General features: G+C 47.2%; 3 protein-coding genes; 2 read left to right on the top strand and 1 right to left on the bottom strand.

The window, feature by feature from the left end:
- The first annotated feature begins 432 nt into the window (after positions 1–432).
- GSTUM_00008858001 (uncharacterized protein) lies at positions 433–2,877 on the top strand. XM_002840319.2 has 2 exons: positions 433–944; positions 1,049–2,877. Exons 1-2 carry the CDS (start codon positions 808–810, stop codon positions 2,163–2,165), a joined length of 1,254 nt encoding a protein of 417 aa, XP_002840365.1. The 5' UTR covers positions 433–807; the 3' UTR covers positions 2,166–2,877.
- Positions 2,878–16,723: 13,846 nt separating this feature from the next.
- GSTUM_00008853001 (uncharacterized protein) lies at positions 16,724–18,308 on the bottom strand. XM_052355812.1 has 1 exon: positions 16,724–18,308. Exon 1 carries the CDS (start codon positions 17,732–17,734, stop codon positions 17,264–17,266), a length of 471 nt encoding a protein of 156 aa, XP_052211777.1. The 5' UTR covers positions 17,735–18,308; the 3' UTR covers positions 16,724–17,263.
- Positions 18,309–21,786: 3,478 nt separating this feature from the next.
- GSTUM_00008852001 (uncharacterized protein) lies at positions 21,787–23,079 on the top strand (the record flags this gene model as incomplete). XM_002840317.2 has 2 exons in its annotated part: positions 21,787–21,985; positions 22,055–23,079. 2 exons carry the CDS (start codon positions 21,787–21,789, stop codon positions 22,831–22,833), a joined length of 978 nt encoding a protein of 325 aa, XP_002840363.1. The 3' UTR covers positions 22,834–23,079.
- Positions 23,080–23,684: the final 605 nt, after the last annotated feature.

Genomic DNA, 23,684 nt, shown 5'->3' with positions numbered 1-23,684 from the left:
TCACCAAGGATTGCTTGCATCTTGGGAGCCGTGAGGCCGTTTGTGTGTGTGTGTGTTTGTGTTTGCAAGGGGAGGGTCTGGCTGCGAAAGGGGGAAAAGAGCGAAAACGAACAAGAGTGAGAAATAGTATTCGGACGGTGGTGCTCCCGTGATCGGGATTTGGAATCCCATAAACGAACAAAGTTGTGAAGATATAGAGGATTCGTTGAATTTCTCTTTCTTTTCTCACGCTTTTTAGCTGTCTGAATTGGGTAGTCTACCGTAGCCATTGTTCACAAGAGGGTTGAACTTCTTTCACGGTGCAACGACCACAGCGGCTGGGGCGGAACCTTTCTTCATTCGAACCTGGCACCTTTCACCACCTTCCAACTTTCCCTTGTTCTCACTTCGCGCTCCTTTTCACCTCTCTCACTCAATCTCCCCACCTCCGCTCACAGCCTCCTCCACCACCCGACCGACCCGATAGTCTCACAAGTGGTCTCGAGGATCACCATCACTAGGGCGAAATAATTATCGAATTATTCATCGTCACCTGTCAATCATCAACTTCGCCCATCCCTCCCTCCCTCCCTGCTTCCCTACCCCCCTCCTACATATTAACCTCATCCGTCCCCCCGCTCAATTTTTCCTTCTACCACTTCTTACTTGGTCGAGGGTTATCTTCCATTTCCTCACCCGTTGCTTGCTAGCTCGAGGTCGACTGTATATGGGAATATAGCCTGTTGTTCAAACCTCTCTTGAACCTGGGCATTTCACAACGTCGCTTGTAGCGAACGTTGTCACTCGCGCAACACAACCACGACCGTCATGTCCACTACACTACCCGTAATACCATCGCCTTCTCCCACACAGACTGGGAATGGCGGTGGCAATAACGGTCCTACAAGTTCTCCCTTGTTGTTTTTTGTTGCGTTGGGGTTTGGAGTTGTTTTCACGAATTTATGGTATGCATTCTCGTTTATCGTTTTTCACAGTGCGGCGAATTCTCTCCGCATAACAGTGTGTAGCGTGTCACCGCAACTGACCAGCGAATTGTATTTACCGTCAGGATTATTGTCGGTGTCAAGTATTGCTTTCGTTACAATGCTCGACAGCGACGTCGGGCGAACGGTGAGGAGGAACCTGTCGATCTCCAAACAATGCCACGTCCACATCGTCGGCGGAGGGAGAAGAAGCTTATGACGATGGATGAGGTCAACGAAAGGTTCCCGACTACAAAGTACAAATCATGGAGGGCGCATAGGGAACGTATGGGCTTACCGACTGAAGGGGGAATTAAAACTGCTCCAAACAGCAGGCCTGCGAGTTTAATGGATTTGGAAGCTGCAACTTCTGCCGATGCCAATAATGGGTCTCCGGATGCCCTTGCTAAGGAACTCACTCTTCCTCCTGCTGTTGATAAGGAAACTTCGCCCGCTCCTGCCCCAACCCTTTTCACTGACAAATTGGAAGCACCCGAGATTGCGAGAAAACATCTGTCTGATATCTCGGAGCCGGAGGTGAGAAAATGTGAGGATGATGAAGACGAGGAGGATGAGCATGATCATGTTCAAACCGCAGTCCCTGACGAACTTCTTAATTCTGTTGGGGATTCCTGCGCAATTTGTCTGGATACTATCGAGGACGACGATGATATCCGTGGTTTAACGTGTGGACACGCTTTTCATGCCGGATGTCTCGATCCATGGCTTACCAGTAGGAAGGCTTGCTGTCCGCTGTGCAAGGCTGACTATTATGTGCCAAAGCCGAGACCTGAGGGGGAAAATGTTCCGGATGATCAATCTAGATCTCATCGACATCGGCGCGGTACTAATGGAACCCCGACTCCACCTGCCAATGTTTACCTTGTGCCGCGACGTATGCTCTTCTCGCCGCGCCGTATAATATCACCTTATTATACTGGCAGTGCTTCAGGTCGTTCGAGGGGTGGTTCTTCAGTGGCTGCTCAGCGTGGGTCGGAGGATGGGCAATATACTGGTGGTAGTCGTTGGATGCGCAACCCACTGCGGGGTGTTTCTTTGTCGTTCGGTAGGAGGAATAATACCGCCGCTCCACCAACACCGTCTAACCTGGAGGCTGGCCTTCTCGATAATACACCCGCCGCCGCTGCTCCATCAACCGGCGTGCCAACACCAAATCCAATAAGTGGAGCTGAAGCTCGTTAAGGGGGGTGGTATCTTCACGATCAATTTCATTAGCAACTTGGGCGTTTGGCTTTTTAATGACAAGCACTTTTTCACTCTCTCACATGTTTTACGACTCCCTTCAACCTTGTCAAATGACCTCACCAACACCTCACCAACAACTACAATGGCTCTTCTAAACGACTTGTCGTTGAGCAGCTGAATTATCACCAAGCCGCTTGGGCTCGAACCCGCTTTGTCCAACTTTTTCTTTTCTCCTGCTGGCGTCCTCTTTTTTCCTTTCCTTTTAGTTTGTTCATAGGAGCTTGGGCCTTTTTTTTCCCTCTTTTTCTCCCTTCCCCCTTTTCCATCAACAAACAAGCAAACAACCTGTGTCTCTCTTGTTGGCCTGTACAAAGTTTGAAATGCAGCGGATATTTTCCGTGGGGACTTAATTGTTCTCACGCCGAATGACTCTTTTTGTCGGTTTGCATCGAAACTTACGCTACCCGCAATAACGTTGGAATGGACTACTGGATGGATGGGCGAATTGGCAGACAGAATTAATACTTTTTTTCCTGCCCATTATCAACATGAAACGGATTGATAGGAAAGGGGAGGAGTGTGTATCTTTTTTTGATTTTTTTGATTTTTTTGGTGTTTATTGCTTCGTGAGGCGTGAAGTGGAATCTAGCATCTGTTGGTAGGGGGGAAAGGTTTATTAGTCTTTAACTATGTTTCCTTTCCTTGTTTATTCATCATGGGTGGAGTACTGTAGTTGATGCTTTTTTTCTTCTCTTGCATGTCTCATCATCTCCTACTATTTTCGCACACTCCCCTTTTATCATTGCAGTAGTGGGAGCGTAGGAAGGGGGGTCCTACGATACTGTGTCTATTTCAACTGGGCTGATGGGAAACCATTGCCTTGGGGTGGAAAGGAGGGATCTTATGTTCGCCTCATTCTTTCCTTCCCTTCCCGATTTAGCTCAACCTAATGTCCAGTGCAGGAACGAAGAGACTGGTAAGGTAATCCACGGTAGTAAGAAGTAATATTTGGAGAAGTGCAGTACTACATGATAGTGTGTGGTGCTTGGTAGTGTACGGTAGTGTAGTTGGGTATCGTAGGTACTCAAGTATCTACAGTTCTGGCCGCCTATAGGTTAACGTCCACCAGGTCTGGTGCAACAGGGGCGTCTGATGTATGTTCACAATTTTGAGGCTTTATGTTATGAACTGCATGATAATATTATAATATAATATAATATTATTACACAACAATCATTGTGTCGCAAAAGAGAACTGGTGAACAGGCTTGGAGACCTCGGGATTGTGAATATTGGACGGTGGAGGTTTTAGGCGGCCAGAACAATACCTTCTTTCTCTTTCCCTCAACGTAAAGATTGGCATCTCTGTCCACGGGCCTGGTTCATCAATTGACTAGGTTACTTGGTAAAGACATACTCGTACCACTTACACCTTCAGATCCGGCGAATCGGCCGAGTGGTGCATTACTTGTATATTATCATACATACATATTATTGCCTATACTGGGGGGTTTTTTTTTTCTTTTTTTCTTTTCACGGGCGCTCACTCGGTGCCATCAACACTTTTTCTCTCTTCTCACCCATCGTTCGTCCCATGGGATGCTACTACCGTATGTAATTTAATCGATTTGGCTAGATACTATAGTTGAAGAACGAAAAAGGATGAAGAAGGACGAAATCCCCCCCCCACAATCACCGAAATCCGTTCAAGCACGCACACACGAGTTTGTCGACTCAAAAGCCTCAGTTATTCTACCCATCCACCCATCCATCCATCATTCAATTCTTCACTCATTTGAACCCCACGGGGTACGAGACGGATTGGGTGATTCGTGCCAAAAAAGAAAAAGAAACTCAAAACTCTGGCAAGCGGGGAAGCGAGTAGTTCCGTTGTGCCCAACCGACTCGTTGAGAAAGGGGTAGTGTAGGGTAGGTATCATAGATTTGTACGGGTTGGGGGCTTTTGCGGGGAGTGAGAGAGAGAGCTGTGTGTGCTCTGCAAGCAAGCATCCGGGGTTTGTGTTTTTTTCTTTCTTTTTTTCTCTGGGAGTGTGTGGTTGCTGGTTTATGGCTATCATACTGTGGGGGGGGGGATTGGTCATGTGTTGTCACTCGGGAGGGGTATCTGGCATGTTTGTCTGTTGCGTGTGGCATTTACTCGATTTGCTTTAAATTTGTTAGCTTTTGCGCTATATATATTTTCTAGAGGTTGGAATGGGAATTGGGGGTGGGCCGCTTCTGGTTTTTTTTTTTTGTTCTTGAAAGGCTATTTACTCGGGGGGCCGAGTAAATAAATAATATCATATCATACGTGTGCCGATGAGTTGAATTTTTTTACGATATTCTTTTTTCTTTCTAATTTGAAATTGTATCTCTAATGTGTTCATAACTCCTACTACGACGTTCCTAGCAGAAACGAATCTAACGCCGGAATATCTCCACAAAAGATTTACCGGTATGATACGATATATATATTGCGCTGCTCGGGCTAAAACTCGTTCTGTTGTCTAATTTGTCCGAGAAAGTCTTCCCAAAATGCCGGAAGAAAAGGAAGAAAAAAAATATGAAAAAAGTGAGGAAATAAATGTATATGATAGCTTAGGGTATTCTGCCCATGGAGATCTTTCTATGTATCATAGAAATTTCTAAGGTTGGAATAAAGTGATGCTGGGAGGTTGAGTGAGAATCGGGTAGGGGGGGGGAAACAGTTGTGAAGTCTATACTACTGTTATGAAAGTGCCACACGGTCGTGCTTAAATATGTGATGTGACATACGGGTACTATGCGCCGAAACTTTAAGGCACACTGGAGGCTGGAGCTTTCCGGACTTTTAACAAATCCACTACATCATCATGCCCATTCCCGGCCGCCCAGAAGAGAGGTGTCTGGCCATATTTGTCCGGTCTGTCGGGGTTGACATCACCCCGCCTGAGCAGTAGCCTCACTATCCTCGCGCGCCCATTCCCAGCGGCCCACGAGAGCGGTGTTCGACCGCGGATGTCTGGCCTGTCGGGGTTGACATCGCTCCGCGCTAGCAGTAGCCTCACGATTCCTTCGTGGCCGGTGTTGACGGCCCACCAGAGCGGTGTTCGGCCACCGTACGTGCTGTCGGGGTTTACATCTTTGTGTTCCAGCAACACCTTAACCACTCCTTCGCGTCCTTTCTTGACAGCCCACCAGAGCGGTGTGCGGCCACCGTATGCGCTATCAGGTTTCACGTCTTTGCGTCCTAGAAGTAGCTTCACCACTCCCTCATAGCCGTTCTCGGCCGCCCTCGAGATTGGTGTTCGGTTTAGTTCGTCTGGGCTGTCGGGGTGGACGTCTTTCCGCTCTAGTAGTAGCTTCACTACTCCTTCGTGCCCTCTCCGGGCGGCCAATAGGATTGGTGTTCGGTGCAGTTCGTCTGGGCTGTCGGGGTTTATATCTTCCCGCCCCAACAATAGCTTCACGACTCCGCTGTGCCCGTTCCAGGCAGCCCAGGAGAGTGGTGTTTTGCCATGCTCTTGGTCAGGTCTATTGGGGTTAATGTCTTCCCGTGCCAACAGTAGCCTCACCACTCCATCGTGTCCATTCTCGGCAGCCCACGAGAGTGGTGTTCGGTCATAAGACGTGTCCGGCCTGTCGGGGTTGACCAATCTCCTTCCTAATAGCAGGTTTGGTACCCGTGCGGCTTTGCCCCACCAACGGCTAGGATTGACAAATTCCCGACCGAGAAATAGCCTGACAACCCCCCCATGCCCATTCCCAGCAGCCCATGAAAGTGCTGTTCGTCCATAAACCGTGTCCGGTTCATCGGGCTCAGTATGCTTCTGCCCCAGTAGTAATTTTACTACTTCTTCATGCCCATATTTCGCAGCCCACAAGAGGGGCGTCATACCGGCACTATCCCTTTGGTTCGCATCCCATCTCTTCATCTTCGTTAGGGCGATTGCAATGTCAACAAGACCAAAGTACGATATGCAGTGCAGCGCAGTAAATCTCCCGGGGCCTGGAGCACCCGCGATAACGACCCCCGAGCTGATCTCTTTCAAGAGTAAGTTGGCAGATACGTGGCTTTCGTACCGGTCAAGAAGCTTGAGCGCCAAGAGCTTTACGCGATCTGAGAGTTCTATTTTCGCGTGAGTTCCCCAGTGTAAGGAAGAGTATCTCAGAAAGGGTGCAACTCGGAGGCTGGGAGGGGGATTGGTAGGGAGGCTCTTGACTTGTTGGGAATTGAGATAGGTCAAACAAGTTTCCGCCATTGTCGAGTGAGCGCTGTCAAGGGGGTCAGGATGGCTGCGGAGATACTCTTGGAGGGTGAAATGGATCAAGCGGACAGTCGATGCCTCCTTATCGACCGTGGCAAGTCCTTGGCAACAGCTTATCACTGTCCAGATCGAAGGCACATTGCTGGACCTCACATCCGCGGATCCGATCTCCACTGCCAGAGCATGACATATCTCATCCACCTGCAAAGGGCGCTCTGAATGGGAGATCCACATTAGAGCGGCCATCCCGAGTCTTGATTTCATCCTCCCTTGTGCCTTTACCCGTTCAAGAGTCGCCCCATATGCATCCACCAAGCCCGAGCCATTCGCCATTGCGCTGAGCTTTTTTCTCCTGTGGTATAGAGTTGTTTCTTGTAGGATTGCCCGTATGTTAAGAGAGGCCAACAGGAATCTAGGCTCACATCTATCAGTACATGAAGTAAGATACATCTCTCAGCTGCCCTCGCTCCCACGTACATTTCCGAAACCGTCTGGAGAATGTTCTTGAGAATATCTGCCTCCAAACTACTGTCCATAGCTTCCGGGGTTGTATCCTCACTCAGTCTTACACGGAGGAATCTGATCATATCGCTCTCTGTGGGCATTATGGATACAATTGCTAACCTCCCGGCAAGATGTTTCTCAACCACTCTTCGTGTGTGCGGCCTCCCAGTTAGGAATATCCGGGTGGCTGGGGACCTCTGGAGAATGTATTTTAGTGAATCCAGAATCTTTAGTCGACACTCCGACACACATTCATCCAGAGCATCAATGCATATGAAGGTGCGCCGTGAGGACGAGATATCCTTCAACATCTCACTAATTTCAGAGAGCCCCAGCCCCCGGCCACCAATGACCTTTTTCTGGTCTCGAAATGCCTGAACTATTTTTTCCGGGATCTCACCCAATCCACCAACAATCTGTTTCAACAAGGCGCCTAGTATGCTCGTCGGGGTTTGCACCTTCTGCGCGGCGAAGTCAAAGTAGAAGCACGCAACGACGGCATTCTGTCCCATGGCCTGATCGCATAACGTATCTACCACCAGGGAACTAATATCCGGTTTGTTAGCGACAACTTTATTTCCCCAAGGCATGTTGCTCTTATCATACCTGATATAGGTCTTTCCAACCCCCGGACCTCCGTAGCAAAACAGGACCGCGTTATCGGGTTTACCTTTGCGACTGCCGTCAAACCACTTTTGGTATTCATCGGTTCGCAGAAGCCAGCCCCCCAAATTGTTGACCCGACGGGTTCTAATGTCCCGGTGCCGTGCGCGGGGCTCAACCGGGGATAACCATCTTAGGATTTCGGACCGATCATCGGCACCGGTGGGGCTCGGGACACCGGCACTTGTGCTAGGAGGTTGGATACCGCCGCTGGGAATTCGAGACATTTTCTGTTTTTCCCTTCTCGGAACCTTTTCGGGGATAGATTGTGGGGTGCGGTAGGGTTGGTTGATGAAGCTTGTGGGAGTTCAGGAAAAGGCGGGGGCATGGCGCTTGAGGTCAAAGGCATCAGTCGGAGGGTGGGTCCAATCGATTTACCCAAAACTTGTGCGACCGATATAAATGCTACTATGGCGCGCGTAGTTACACCATTGGGGGAAGAGATGCCCCAGGTCTCTGGGGTTCTGTCACGTAAAGCATCGCGGTACCGTATTGTAGATGAACCGATGCTCCATCTCAACAAAGCCTCTTCCCGTGGCTGTATACCGTAGAATCAAACAATTGGACCGCGTGCTAGGTAACTCAGTCCGAAATTTCCTTCTCTGGAAAAAGGGCGGAAAATACAACAAAAAGTGAGTATTCCACCTTCTCTGGGAGAAAAAAAACAAAAAAAGATGCAGGACCTTAGAAGAGGTGAGGGCTCGAAAGACACAATCAATTTATAGAAATGTGGCTGAGAGTTTGTAGTGGACGATCTCGAGTCGGATTACAGAATTTTTGCACTGAAGCTTTATCACTCACCGAAAGGGTGGGAATGTCCTTGGACGTCTCAAGAATGCGGCAGACAGTGCTTTTAATGTACTCCTCGAGGTTGGGTAAAGCCGCTGCGATTTGTGCGCGCACTGTACTCGCAATTGATTTATATTGCTGCACTTGAAGTACTATTATCCGCCGCGCTCCTTGTCCAGTTGTTTAGAAAAGTAATCATGAATAATCACTCGTCTGCATAAGACTACTTTTGGCGGGGATTGTTGCAAATTGAGTGAAATGTGAGGTGGGGAAAGGGAGGTTTGGGAAAGCATGCATTGGAGCGAACGGCGGCCTGCTCAGGGATAACACTGAGAGGTCGCCCTTGGATCCCGAGGGAAAAAGAATAGGAGCCCCCCTGTATTAAGAGTATTGGTGCAGGACGCCTCTTGCCGGAATTTTAACTTGTATTGATCAATTAAGTTATTATATGTCACGCTGTCCAAGTAAATACCCCAAGGTCGAAATACGTCCCTAGCCTCTGGGGGGGCGGAAAAATTCCGTTAGACAATACTCCGGACAATAGGCTGAAATGCCAATTGTTTGAAAGCTTGAGTGAGGGTTGGTGAGTGGCTTCCAGTACTGTTTATTTTGGTATAAGTACCATCCTGAACCATAGGATGATGTCATAGACTCGTGACTTCCCCCCTTTTTTCAACTTGAGGAAGGAACCAACCAGCCTCAGAAAAGATAAAAAAATATAGAGCAGTAACGGGGTCGCTGAATTGGCTGTTCTCGCTCTCAGGGTCGCCGAGGGGCAGGTTTCCTCCCCCGGAAAATGGAAAAACAATTTCAAGAGTGGGAGATATTGATCAAGCATATCGGAGGGTTTGATAGCTATAGCACATGATTAAGGTGATTCCTAGAATGTCTCCTGCTCCGACGCGTTCAATTAGACATGGGTGTTGGGGTTGGATCAAAAAAAACATCAGCTATCATATATGATACAACCATAAGGCATGGCTAAAGTTTGGTAGACTCTCCTGCATGCTTTGACTTCACCTTTTAACCTGGGCGGATACTAGCGCACTCAGGTTAGGCCATTACTTACAAGCCTTCCGTTGCCCAATTTGGTTGTTCTAAATATCCACCTTGTAAGCTTTCCCCCTACCTGTGGGAATATTGCAAAACTGTAGATTATCGGGTCAAAGATTGTGCTTATTTAAATTTAAGTGGAGGATACCAGTATAGGCTTGTCTGTGTTCAACTCACCCTACTGCCATTAAGATCACAGGATTACACCAGGATGAGCGAAGGCGGTTTGTGAGAATAATGTGTGTATTTGGGTGTATCGATGTCTATTGAACATGTAAGTTTGGTTTAGAGAAGGTTTCTGAACCTTCATATCGCTATTGAGCTCCTCATGTATCCCTACTCCTCTTAGTCTCCGAATATCCTGGCGGCTGTGCCCCACTTCTCCTATATAGCTCTAGCACTTGGCATGGCCTTTGTATCCGCTATTGCAAAAAATAAGAGCTTTAAAAGAGAAGAAATCTGGCAATCCATTTAATTCTTCGCCCACTGGACCTTTTATTATTTGGTTAATTTGCTTGAGTGGATGAACGAACACCCATCATCAGCGGAGGAATATCTAGCAGAAAAACATCTATGGTAGTTTAGCCAATAGAATAGGCTAATTCTACCTTCTAGGAGGATAGAGAGCTATGGGTGGCGTACGCTAGCATGTAGAGCAAAAACAATTCTCAGAATGTATCATACACCGGCGCAGACTAACAGAAATATAATAGACAGATCTCTGATATCAAACTACTCAAGTATGTTAGTATCATTAGGGTTTTCTTCAGGCTCTTGCGTGAAAGCCATTACAATGTCTCAGACTTCACTAAACTCCGTTATGAATGGTCTTTAAGTGGGCTGCTTGTAACCAGCTTGATAGTATCATGGGTATGCATTGTAAGTAAGCAAGCCACTCGACCAAACCCAATACTAAAATTTTCCATCTTGTTGCTGCCGAGAATAATCTCGATTCACTCATCCATGGACCCAAGTCCCACTGTGGCAGAGCAAGAGCAAATAATCGCAGTGTCTGTGCCAGTGATGTGGGTTCGGCTCACTAGCTCGATATCTACCGTTGGTGGTTATGAATGACCAAAGTTGACAAAGTGCTAATGCTAGTCATTCCTGGCACTGGTGAGAGCGCTAGACTTTGTTTGGTTTGTGGAATGAAAGGCTGATACACTACTGGAATAGAAATATTTGTCTAGCGCAGGGTTTTACAACAAAAATAGGCATTTTCAAATGGACAATTCTCAGCGCTGCTTATATGAGAACACTTCAAATCTCTCCATCAGCTAGGGAATGGCTATCATTTCTAACTTCTAAAAGTAGAAGTGTGAAGAATCGAAGTAGTCTTCATTGTTCATGGTTGCAACAATCAGTGTGGGAGTAACCTAAATTTTTGTATGACCTCCATACCAAAAAGTACATGGCAATCAATACCAGATAAATAAGGTTCTCTTTGGATACAATAGTTCTGTTCCATTTTGCGACTACTTCTGCCGTAAAAATGATGGTCAAATGAAAGTAAACGGTCACCTTGTATGGGGCAAGGAAACGGAGCCTTTGCATCCAAACAGAGCCAAAACAACTATAATATCCTTCATGTACATGTTCTCTACAGGTTTGCCAATGCAAGGACAGATTTTCACAGATTCTCATAGACATTGTGCGACGAGAGAGGGTGGTGAAGAAGGCACCGGACGGATCTTTTCGTCCTAGTACTTTAATTAAACATTTGGGTCGGATGGGAGCGGGCCACTCTTAATATCCAAGAAGGAACAAGAATGCGGTACCTGGGTATGATAGCCCCTTGAGACAAATGTCGGATTTTTGTCATAGCTGTGTACTCGAGCACTCGGTACTGCTGCCCTACCGGTAGTATTGGTATCATACAACTCGTACTGAGATGAGTCTAGTCTTGGTAATTAGCATGGGCTGTAGTGCTTTTTGGAACAGTAAAGTGACTAAGCAAAGGTCTTGGTGATCATTGGATACCGCTTATTGTAGTACTGTACGGGATAGGGTATTCGCATCGGGTACAGCATACTGGTGTTGCGCTTATCTCAAAGTCGCAGTCAGATGGATGGTGTGTCGTATGTGCACTGAACCTTGGGAATTTCTGTGTTTGTGACTCTTGGCTGAACAGTATTGTATCGTGGTGATGAGTTGACTTGCAGATGTGTCATGTAACTTGAACCCCAAGAGGAAGTAAAAACTGGTCAAGCACAACTCAATTGGACAGGGAAGAAAGAACACTTTATCTCATCACTGTGGGTTCTTATAGTTGGCTTAGGTCCTCGAATATAGTGTAGTTTTGTGTTTCAAGCATCTTCCGGGCTTACACTTTTCATTCAGCTCCAGAGTGATTCTGACACTTGGTTTGAAACCATATCACTAGGGATATCTTCTTCATTCTCGGTAAATTCTACTTTGTCTTCTGTTTTGTCAGGGTCTATTAAAGATATATCAATGCTGGGATATAGTGTTGGTTCATTCTCAACATCAACGCGGGCAAGAAGGTCTTCCAGAATATTAAATTCTAGGTCGTCTGACTTTGCAAATGGAGTATGTACAGTTATGATCAATAAGTCTGTACACACCCCACCCAAGCCTACCTAATCCACCACGCAACGTATTTTTACACAACCCTCGCTCAACCTGCAGACTTTTTTTTTTTTTTTCCACAGTACCAAAAAATAACCCCTCCGTAAGCTTTTGGTACCGTTATAAGCGGAAATTGGCAAACTTCCAAGCAGCGACAAAGAGAACTAAATTCCAATAATAGAGCATGGGTTTTCAAGGCAATAAGTTTGGATTCCAGTCCATCGGCCATTGCAGAACAATTTGGGTGTACACAGCAGACGGTTTACCACACCATTAAATGAGCACAAGAACTCAACCACTTTGGTTCCAGGTCCAGAACAGGTCATCTAAAGAAGCTAAATCGACAAATTCTCTGCTGCTTACTTTGTCTTGTAAGAAGTTTCTCAAATATATACTTTCGTGACCTCATTCAGGAGAGTGGTGCCAATGTGTGCATCAATACTATCTGCCGCACTCTTGAGCCCAACCTACATTGGAAATGGAGAGGGTGTAAAAGAATTCGACTACAGGAGAAAGACGTGAAAGAAAAACTATGAATTGCATGTTATTATCATCAGAAAGACGAAGAATTGGTGAATGTATGAGCAAGTACTAGTCCCTACTCTGAGAGCTCTCACTAAGATTTTTTCAAGGGCATCAATAGTGATGAGTCTTCGGTACAAAATTCTTCCAATTCACCAGATGGATGGGTTTTTCAACTCCCAAAGGATAAATGGAAAGAATGGGCTGTCAATGAGAGTGAAAATGTTAAATCTTTTCTCTCTTTTATAGTATGGGGGGCTATCTGGAAACAGAGACAGTCAGAATTAAAGGTTATGTGATGAGATGAGGACTCTCCGAAGAACAGATATAGTGTACGCTCCTATATCAAGGTCTTGGAAGAAGGTTTATTGCCCCACTATGTCCCTGGCAGGTTTTTTTTGCAAGACAATGCAAAAATTTATATTGTAAAGATCACCAAAAAGTAGTTGGAGTCGCATAGGATCTGGGTATCTGAACACCCTCCTCACAGCCCAGATTTAAACCCAATTGCACATGTGTAGAAGGCTATAAAGAGTATCCTTCAAAAGGACTACGGATACTTGAAAGACCTTAAAGACAATGCCGAGAGTAGGGTGATTTTTGTTACACCACTGAAGAGGGCATGGTGGATGGTCCCCTAAGTATTAATTGACTGCCTGATTGATTCAATGCCTAGGCGCTACCACACAGTAAGAAGAAATTGAGGTTGGTATACAAAGTATTAAACACCATGGCAATAGCTATCTGTCTGTATTTTTATTGTCTATTTAACTAAATCTCTGGTTGCACAATTGATTAATTGAAGTCACGGTTGGGTTATGTGGTAAAGGTGTGGGTGGGGTGTGTGTATGAGGGGGGGGGAAGAAAGTAATGCAACACCCGTGCAATACAAATCCCCGTACGGAAACAATATCAACAACATATAGTACTACCATTTTCCACAACCATATTCAATAAATAAAATAAGTAAAGGAGATAAAATTAAACAATGCTTAGTATTTCCTTAAAGTAAAATAAAAAGAAAATCATAAATCAATAATGAGTTTGGTGCCCTTTTCTTCTAATAACCTCTCTGATCCGCTTTGGCATACTTCTGCAAAGATCCATAAACCTTCCATCAGGAATAGCTTTCCATGCTTCCTCCACAGCTCTGATTAGCTCTTCCTTGCTTGCAACTCTTCCATACCTTTTCCTCAAGTAAGTTTCCATCTCTCCCCAAATATTTTCAATTAAGTTCAGGTCTGGTGACTGTGGTGGCCAGGACAATATATCCACCTCATTCCTTTTTCTACACTTTGTAGAATATCTGTGATTAAACCAGTAGTTAGATTATATTCTTAAGTAAGTATTTCTATATCAAAAAACAGAAAATACAATAATTATAAGGAGGTAGAACCTACCCTTTATGCTCTGGTGTACTATGTTCAACAACCCTAGTCCAACCAAATCTCTCACAACACTCATGCCAGAAAGGAATTAAAACTGGATCCAGAATATACTTAGTATACTCATAAGAATCCACTTTAACCTTTCCTGGTACTACCACTAGCTTTGACCTCAAATCCCCATAAAAGGCTCCCCATACCATAACTGTCTCCCTTCCTGACTCCCAGACCTCATCAATGCAATCCTAATCATATTCCTCAGAAGGTTCTCTTATCACCCATCCTCTCTGCCTAAATCCAGCTGTAGAGAATGAGGTTTCATCAGTCCATATGATTCTGGACCAGTCTCTTAGTTTCCAAGCTCTTTTTCTCATACACCAACCAAATCTAATTGGTATATTTTTAGGGCGCAATTCCCATCTAAAATATCTTTTAGTTATGTAAACACTTGAATCTTCATTAAAGTACTTACTTCTTGAGTGGTTTTCTTTTATTTAAATTAAGACTCTTAGCTGCCTTCCTAATTGTCCTGGATGATGCCTTTAATCCCTTCTCTTCTTTAATATCCTCCCAAGAGAGTCTTCTATTTCCTTTATTTTCTTTAATAAAAGACTTTGGATTAAGTAGATCAGACTCCTGGAAGATTGGAGGTCTTCCTGTTCACTGGTAGTGGGAAGGACTACCTGTTTCCCGATACCGTTGATAGATACGAGCACAAGTACTATGGTGAACTTTAAGGCCTATTTTTTCCTCCAATTCGGCAGCTATCTTTTTGAAAGACCACTCCGCTATTTCTCAGAGAGCAATAATACGGATCTGGTCATCATGTGTGGTTTCCCGCTTGAAGCGCTGTTGCTTCTTCATCAACGATCGCCGCAGCTCAAGATTTCATGAACTAATTGCTAAATCATTTAATTTTATTATTATTTCAACTTTATGTACATATTCATTTAATTAAACTACTTATGCTCACTTCTGCGGGTTCCCTTTACCCTCATAGTGCTTTTCTGAAATGGTTTAGCAGGTGGTGGGGGATATAGTGAGTATTGTAGTGATGGGGGTTGGGAGTAGAGTTGCAATCTTGTGGGAAGCAGTTGCTACTGTGTCGCACTACTTCTTTCCCCCCCCTCATACAGACTTATTGATCATAACTGTATTATCTTCAAACTTTGCTCTTTTTGTAAATGCTGATATTGTCTTTTCTGGCCAGTTATTGAAAGTTATTGTCTCTCAGATAATAAAGCAATAAAGATTTCTTGAAATTGGTAATAGTCTTTGGAAGTTCCAATACCTTGGTTGACTATAAATATAGTAATACAGAGAAAAGATAAATATACTTAAGTACCTTGAACATCATTCTTCTGTCCCCCTTTTTCCTTTTATTTCCTTTTTTTTCCTAATCACGGCATCATAGGTCATGACTTGGTATGTTACCATGCCAACATACCACAACGAATAACCTTTCTTGGGCACGACATTCCGCCAGACCTCACCAAAAATCACTCATGTTTAAATCCTTTTAACTTGTCGGAATATCTCGTATGTGAGGTGTATGGTGGTACTAGAAGTTCAATAGAGAAGTGTAGGATTTTAGAATAAAGATAAGAATTGTCCGTTTTCTCTTCTACTTGTTACTTGGGTACAAGACGATGGTACTTATACCTCAGAGAGGTATCTATATACAGTGGTTATGAGCGAGAATCCACTATGCCTAACCAGGCGTGCTTCCGTCACATTGAAGCCATTATTCCAACATAACTCAATCAATTTTGATTCAAATCAAATTATCTCTCTATTTGTGGCTTCTCTATAGCCGTACCTATCTCTAAATAGAGCTATTTCTTGGAAAAACGTTCTTCAAAAGTTTCCTTAGTGTGTTTAGTTCTGAACACATTTTTCGCAATTGTGCTCCGGTATAAGGCTTCCCCCACCATACAGCCGGTAGCGCGGCGCTGTTTCATCGCGAAGATCAACCCAAGCAGATTGGGTCGCCCGGAAACTACCACACCGGGTCTAGCCTTTTCCAAGTCATTCCGCAGCCCATCATAGGCCGCATCCCCAGTCCAACCCTCCATTCCCCACACCGAACCCTTCCCGGTGTCCGATAAAGGAACCTCCGTCACCAAGATCTTGATCTTGGGCTGGTCCCTGGCGAACTTGAAGTCTGGCAACCCGAATTTCCACATCAGCACGGCATGGCAAGCCGGAAGCATCTCCCAAATGCTATCAGCCGTGTGCGAAGAAAGGGTGAGGTAAATGCACTCAATCTCACCCCTCATCCTGGCTTCCCTAATATATGGGGATATCCCCCCAACCTTGGGGTGATTAGCCAAAAACGAGTTGATCCGATTGCGGATCATCTCACACGACACCCCTACCGGAAGCACCAAACTCTTCCTCGTCGCAAAACGCATGGTCAAGTGACGCTGGCGTCCATCATCACGGGGGGAACTCGACGCCACCCGTGACTTCCCACCATTCACAGTTCGAGGTGTGGGGGCACTCACCTCTGCCATCTTGACCACCTTCCCCCTCCAGGCCACTTCCACCCAAGCCCCAGAAGCAGCCGCAGCCGGACCTTGCGGCTTCCCCATCCCATCGGCCCTAGCCACCGGAGGTTTCTCCACCACTCGGGTCCGGCCACTCTCGGCCCCACCAACCTTCCCCAATCCCCCAGCCTTAGGTCCCCGAGGGATCGCCAGCAAACTCGCTCCCTCCTTGGTCTGCGCCTCAGCAGCCTTCACCTTAGTGGCTTTGGGGGCCGGAACATTAGCACTCTTAGCCACAGTTCCAGTCGTCCATCACAGGGGGGGGATCTATGTTTGGGCGCCTCATGGGCCACCCGGAGGTCTCGGATCTCGGATTCCAACCGATCAATCCGTTCCTCGTGCTCCTCCACCAGCCGGAGCAACCTCTCAACCACCCCACCCAAACCAGCCTCATCCAGTCCGTCACTCTCAACAGCAGGCACATCACGCCCCACTGCGAGTTCGTCCAGACACTCCAACATCCGGACATCCACCAGGCTCGGGGGGGGGGGAGCTCATGTCAATCGGAGTCGACGGAACCCACACATCATCCCTACCGCCCACCTCCGTAGAAGGCAGCGTAACCTCAACACCACTCAGGGCAGCCCACCTGCTATCCCCAAGCCCATCCACCTCAGAGCTCCTCCCACCCCCGAGCTCCATCCTTGAATCACCACCCTCCACCACATCCACCGGGGGGGGCAACTCACCTCACCAGCCGTGTCTGCATCCTCAGACACCGCCAACATCTTCCTACCACCCTCAACCGGCACCCTCTCGCGGGCGTCGAAGTGGCATGTTGGAGATGTGGACCACTCAATCGCCTCGCTCGGCGGGTCCGACAACAATCTCCTCCCACTCATCCTCACCGGCTCGAAAGGGAATGCCCTTTTGGGTACCACCGGGGGGCGACGCGGCAGCAGATGGTAGTGCCGGGGATGGTGTGCCGGCGATCGTCCTGGTTGGTCTTGCCGCAGGCCGAACAGCTCCTCGTTTCACAGGAGACACGTAGTCCCCATCGCGCGAATCCTCATCGCAGAACTTCCGGTAGAGCTGATGCTCACCGCTCGAAAGTCCGGATAACAACCCGTCCCCACTCCCTCCAACCACTTTCCCATCCGGTCCAACCTTCCAATCGCCCCCACGGAATTTCGTTATCCTCTCAACAGGGATCCCGTGAATCGTGGCCCCACTGGGCCCATGACTCCATTCCCGTGTGGCAGCCCCCAACTGAGACTCCCCCACCAAGCTCGTCCCCGAAACCCACGTCGTAGTCGAGCCTCCCATCGTTCCAGACGGCAGGAAGCTGGACTTCCCAGCAGAATCGTACCTTCACCAGTGCACCCACATGCACGCAGGTAGCCCCCAACAATCCCTTCCACCTCTTTGTAAGTCCGGGGTCCAAGTGACCGGACAGTCCCACGAACTTCCTCGTCGAAAACCCCAACACAGGCATTCCGACAACCGTAGATGTGTGTAAACTGGAGGAACGAAAAGTCCCACCCAGAAACGTCGTAAGACCACGTAGTGATCGGAACCAGGGCGCGGCCGCCCCCGGGAAGAGTGCCGGAGGGCCCAGAACCGGACCTCATCTCAGCAGAGGAGGAGGAGGAGCACGAAGAGGAAGAGGAGGAGTCGCGAGCCATCTCTGGGGAGGCCAGGATGACACAAAGTCCCCGGGAGGGACCTTGCGGGAATCCATGGGCATCACTTCCAAGAAGCAGCCCCAGGAAATCGTAGTTAATCGACGGTGTAAACAAAAACTGTTTAAATGAAGCCGTGATAATCTGGTATTAACCAATAGAAGGAAGAAAGTAAAAGGACAGGGAAGAAAGAACATGATATCTTGTCACTGTCTAAGGGATTGCCTGCTTGGTCTAAGGTGGGAAGGGGCGAGAGGCTTAAGAGGAGAAAACTCCCATGCCAAGTGCTCCCCCTTCTCGAACAGGAAATTCCGCAGGGTCAACCCCTACCAAATACATGACCTTTTCCATCCTACCCATCCTCCGCCCTCACCGGTACTCTCTCGTGTATCATACGGTACCCGAGTATTTGGAACGGGAACTGAACCTCACACTAAGACATCCAGGATTCTCTTCTTTGGAATACTCTAGAGGGAGGAATAGCCTCGAGAAAGAAAGAAAAAAAAACTGACCCTCAGTCCTCCGCTGAGGACGTACAAATGGGGATAAAAACCAGACCATACCAGGAGCGGCAACTCCGACGTCCTATAGGTACCGTAAAAATCTCGTGAAATCCGCCATCTCCAGCCGCCCACGATCCCCGCCGCTAGGCCTTGTACTCGAGTATCTATACAGTACAATGGTCTGTGAGGTTAAGCGCACAGCCTTACGCTCGTAACGAGGCTGGATAGATCCCACGACATCACGTTTAGTACGTAGTCGGTAGACTATCCCTTCCCAAACTTGCGCTTCGTCAGAGCGGAGATGGCGGATTTCACGAGATTTTTACGGTATTGGCGATCCCCCAGTACTCCGGAGGCATGATATCCCATAACCTGAGGAACTTGAAGAGTCGCAGCAGAGAGCACTCTAGCCTCCTTGGGGCCACTGGAAATGCATCTTTCTAAGGCACGGTTAATTAAGCGAATTCCGTGGAGTTGACTGGGAATACCAATAACATTATTATTATATTGGTGTGCTGACTAGTCTCTCACCCAGACGCTTGCTCAGCCAGCAAACAATTTACTGCACCCTGACCTTTACCAATACCGGTAGGCAGGTATTATGGCTGGCAAGGTGCTTTCCCCGGACGGTGGGTGCCCAATAGCGGGGGCTCGCAGAATACATGGGGAGAAATCCGTGCGCATCTGAGCGCTCATACCATCTCACCACCCCTGCTATCGGATACCGCCTGCCACGGGTACGGTAGACCATCGGCAATGGGGTGCTGTCAGGAAGTATAGTACGAGTATCCTGGTCGGGGGAGTTTAAATTCTACTTTACCTGTGCCGGGGGCGGGGGGGAGTAGGGGAGAAGGGTCGGTGGGTTCCAGTGAATACCGGGAAGTGAGTAGGGAATATAATACGGTAGTTAAGGTAGTTAATTATGGCGCAAGATCGGTACCGCGATAGCACAGTGGTCTACGATACAAGCACCGAACCAACTCAGCAGACCAGAATGGATCGGATCGCTAAATCGCTTACCCCAGCGCGCGCGCTACTCAACGCGACAACACCCTCACATGCTGTAATTATCATCTGCTTAGCTGAAAGCCCCCTCGCCTCATCTCCGCCCTCCCCCTTGAAAATTATGATACCCAGTCCACACCCATTAATGCGCTCTTATCTAAACCTTGTGCAGACACCAAAAAAAAAAAAAGACCCCTGCAAGGATCTCATCACATCCCATCACTCGCTTTCCAAGAAAAGTTACCTTTTCCTAGCTTCATGGGCCCAGGTGAAGGAGTAACTATTATTATAAGATCCTCTAGTGTAAAAATGAGGAATGTTTTTATGTGCAGTGGGGAATTGATGATCGCGTTCAAAGTAGCTAAAGGGGGGGAACAGGTATGGTACATATATGTCCTATGATACTTGGATTACGTGTACTCCATCCTGCCGCGTAATCCTCCTCATACATCTCCATGTCCACAATAGTGCATAGGAAGCTGGTAACAGACAACAACCCTCTAACGGGATCAAGGTACCAGACCATGATATCTCAACATCTGGTGATGGCGCGTCATCGTTCTAGCTAGCGGTACCTGGTAAGAGTTTTCCAGGCGACTATGGCAGGTTACACGACACTGCGCGCTATAAATATATGCGCCTACTATGATACAGAAACATGATCCTCGCCCACTAGCTAACGAATGAGAGATGAGCAGGAAATATATTTCACTTTTCTTTCCTCCCTTCCTTTCCCCTGCACCGAGATTTGAGGACTTTTTTTGTGTAGATTTAACGCTTCTACTACGGGACTCGTAGTAAATATCCATCGCTAGCGCCATCACTCTGCTGACTGGTATTGGGACAACCAAAGTGAGGGACTACACTGGTTAGTTACTGCATAAACTAGCGAAAACCGGGGACTAATTTTACGCTGAAATGATAAGCGGGTGCAGTGAAACTTACCATTGCATCTTTAACAATAGAATTTATTTATCCTTGTATCCCCGACCCGGCCTTTGCGTCAATATCAAAGCCTTGAAAGGTTTGGTCTTGGCTATGAAGAGTTAACTCATGGCGCTTTATTGCGGTTCAGAGATAATCCTATTATGGGAGAAAATTCTTATTCGGACATACTAGCCCCTGCCGGTTTTTCGTCAGTTTATGTATCATACCAGTAGCTGGGGGAGACTAGGGGGTGTTTGGTGCTTCATGATTTGAGGTTGACATTTTTGATAATCAGTCTTGGCAATTTTGACTCCGTTGATTTCAAGCAAAATCTGTCGGGATTGGGGTTATGGACTAACTGAAATTATCAGATTTTTTTTTTTTTAAAAAAAATCCAAGACTGGATATCAAAATGCCAAGACTTAAATTCAAATCGCGAATCATGGGCATGCCGAACACCCTTCCAGTGTCCGCGTCGCTGAAGCATTCTAGGTATCAGGATTTGGCCGGCGGAATCTGCACTCCCCAATTATCATAACTTGGAGCCTGGTTCAAATAGCGAACCGCAATTAACACCATACCGAGGGGCCGTTGCCAAGATCTCGCCTATTCCCCGGGCGCTACCCAGGGCGCTCCCGAAGAAGCGCCTGCGTATTATAAGACATCAGCTCTTACACCTTAATCTTAAAACACCATACCGCTATTGTTCTCGGATAAGGCTGTAAGCGGTACCCATGAGAGCAAACGAGCAGATCTCGGCTGATACGCACCGTGATGCGGTAGCGTAGGAGAGTCAAGCAGGCCGTCATGGTGAACCTCCACACGACCTCTGATATTGTATGTAAGTCTCAAGTTCGCTCGCCCCCCCTTCCACTCACAACCCCCCCTACTATGATACTACCCATTCCACCCTACCTTCTTTTTTCCCATCGATTGAGTTGATCTCAGGTTCTTTTACAGCCACCTCTTTCCATTTATCGTTCTCTAGTTTCTCCGCCGCGCGGCTTGAGCGAAGAAGAGGGAGACAATCAACTGTATCGTTCCAAACCTAATGAAAACACCGGCATTATTTTGGACTTCTTCGGCGGTAGTGCTGTTTGCGCGGGTGGGAAATTGCGTGGATTTCTTCGTACGGCAGGATCCTAGTGCTTGTACGATTGAAGGGCGGAAGAAGCTTTGCGGTTTGTTCTTTCTTGCACTTATTTCCGGGAGGGAATTGAGCTGAACTGTTGGGGTAGATCCCATAGGTGATAAAGATGGAATGTGCGGGTATGCTCCGGATGCAGGGCTTCTTTGGTGCTGCGATCCATACGATGAGTATGTATCTGCCTGCTCACCTGGCCCAGGACGTTTGGATTCTAACGGGGCGGCGGTGAACAGGTATTGCTGGGGGGGCACGCAAACGTGTAAAGGGAATAGAGGCGGACTGGATCAGATTTATTGTGAGAAGGGAGGAGCTAGTGAGTTTGCGGCAGCGTTCTGAGATTCGTAGATCTTTGGGTGGATGGTGGTAACTGACGATGCATCAGCTTGGTGTTGTAATAAGAAATACGAGAGTTGCACGGATGCAGAAAATCAGATAAATGTCTGTGTGCCAAAATCTTTCAGGAATCCCGTTGCAGATGGGCCGGTCTCTCTAGCTTCGGCTTTCCGAAACTCAACGACATCACCATCTACAACAAAGACGTACTCTCCACCCCCATTATCATTAACAACACCAGCATCCGTAACAGGGGAGGCCATTTCATCCGGAACAATACAGATAATCACTAGGAGCATGAGATCCAGGGTTACTACCAATGCCCTGGAGCCTCTAGTTACAACGCCAACATCAAATGAAGCTGGAGCAACAGCAACCAAGTCGACATCGGCAAGCGATACTTCGCAGGCGGTAGAAACACCACCAACAACGGATCCCCCAAAGAAATCCCTCAGTGCTGGTGGAGCATGTGGAATTGTCTTGGGAGCCTTATTTGGAATAGCGATCCTCTTTGAAATCCTATACCTTCTTCGTGAGCGCCGTCTGAAGCTTAAAGCAGGCAGAAATGAGAAAGTGAAAGGGCAGGAGGTTATCCGAAACAGAGCGTGGAGCGACAAGGAGACTTTCACTGGCGCTGAGGTCAGATCATACACGGTTACAAAGTGGGATTCGCAGCTTGGGACCAAGAGCGGAGGAGAGCCAGGCGTTGAGTCTGCCGCACGTGGGCCATCAGTTTGGGCAACTGCGGTTGTTAGCGAGGTGAATGAGCTGGAGGCGGAGGTTCCTGTGTCAGAAATGCCTGCCGGAGCTGAGTGTTTAGAGGTCTGATATGAGTAGTGCTAGTACACTACCAACCATGACCTCTCTTTCCTCCCTTAATCCTTCCCTACCTCAGCTCAATCCACCCCGGTCGACTGTCCCTTTTTAGTCCCTCTTCTCTTCTTTTAACTATTTACCGGCTACATTGTATAATATGGGCTAAACTGTACTGTACTCTGCTCCTCGTGTGCAACCTGAAGTTCTCTAGATTGGAGCTGAAGATGATTGAATAAATTCTAATTTTAGTACCTTGGAGACGTTAATCGCTTGGGTAGAAGGAGCAGTGGTAAGTTGGCTTCCTAAACGGTCCTAGTGATTTCCCTTTGCATAAAGTACCCCTGCTTGATTTAGATATCGTCTGCTCGAGTACTGTACTGTACAGCACCAGTACCGGCGCATGTACGAGTACTGAATCTTGGCGAGAGGTTTGTGCTCAATTCTCACTAAAATTAAGTACCGCACCAAGTGTTATGGAAAGAGCTCGGGGGAAAAAGAAAAAGAGCCCGAAAATTATTAAAGTTAAGGAAAGATGATAATAATATTATTATCGAGGTAAAAAAATCGTGCGTATATGGGTGCCAATACGGAATATGCCTCACAGTTTTCAGGTATCATACTTCTGGTAGAGAGAAGAAGCACCAAAGGCTAGTGATCGCCGCACTAGTGTGCCGGTATTTCTTTGGGTAAACTTGTAGAAAATGGCGGTCCTTAAAGCCTGGCCTCACATCTAACGGGACCAACATGTGGCAAAGAGCGAACGGGATCCCAAGATTTATTTCCCTTTCAACTTTTTGTCCTGATAACTGTCCGTCCATAAGCCACCCCTCTTGAATTTCGGACTTCTATTGCAATGAATCCAA

Source organism: Tuber melanosporum, assembly GCF_000151645.1.
Source record: "Tuber melanosporum whole genome shotgun sequence assembly, scaffold_5, strain Mel28".
NCBI lineage: Eukaryota > Fungi > Ascomycota > Pezizomycetes > Pezizales > Tuberaceae > Tuber > Tuber melanosporum.
This window is presented reverse-complemented; position numbering and strand designations above follow the sequence as displayed.

Bases quoted from the DNA above. Each gene is read 5' to 3' on its own strand.
- GSTUM_00008853001 (XM_052355812.1), bottom strand. From the start codon at position 17,734: ATGGGAGGCTCGACTACGACGTGGGTTTCGGGGACGAGCTTGGTGGGG.
- GSTUM_00008858001 (XM_002840319.2), top strand. From the start codon at position 808: ATGTCCACTACACTACCCGTAATACCATCGCCTTCTCCCACACAGACT. The intron at 945-1,048 runs GTATGCATTCTC...ATTTACCGTCAG, and splicing joins GTTGTTTTCACGAATTTATG to GATTATTGTCGGTGTCAAGT.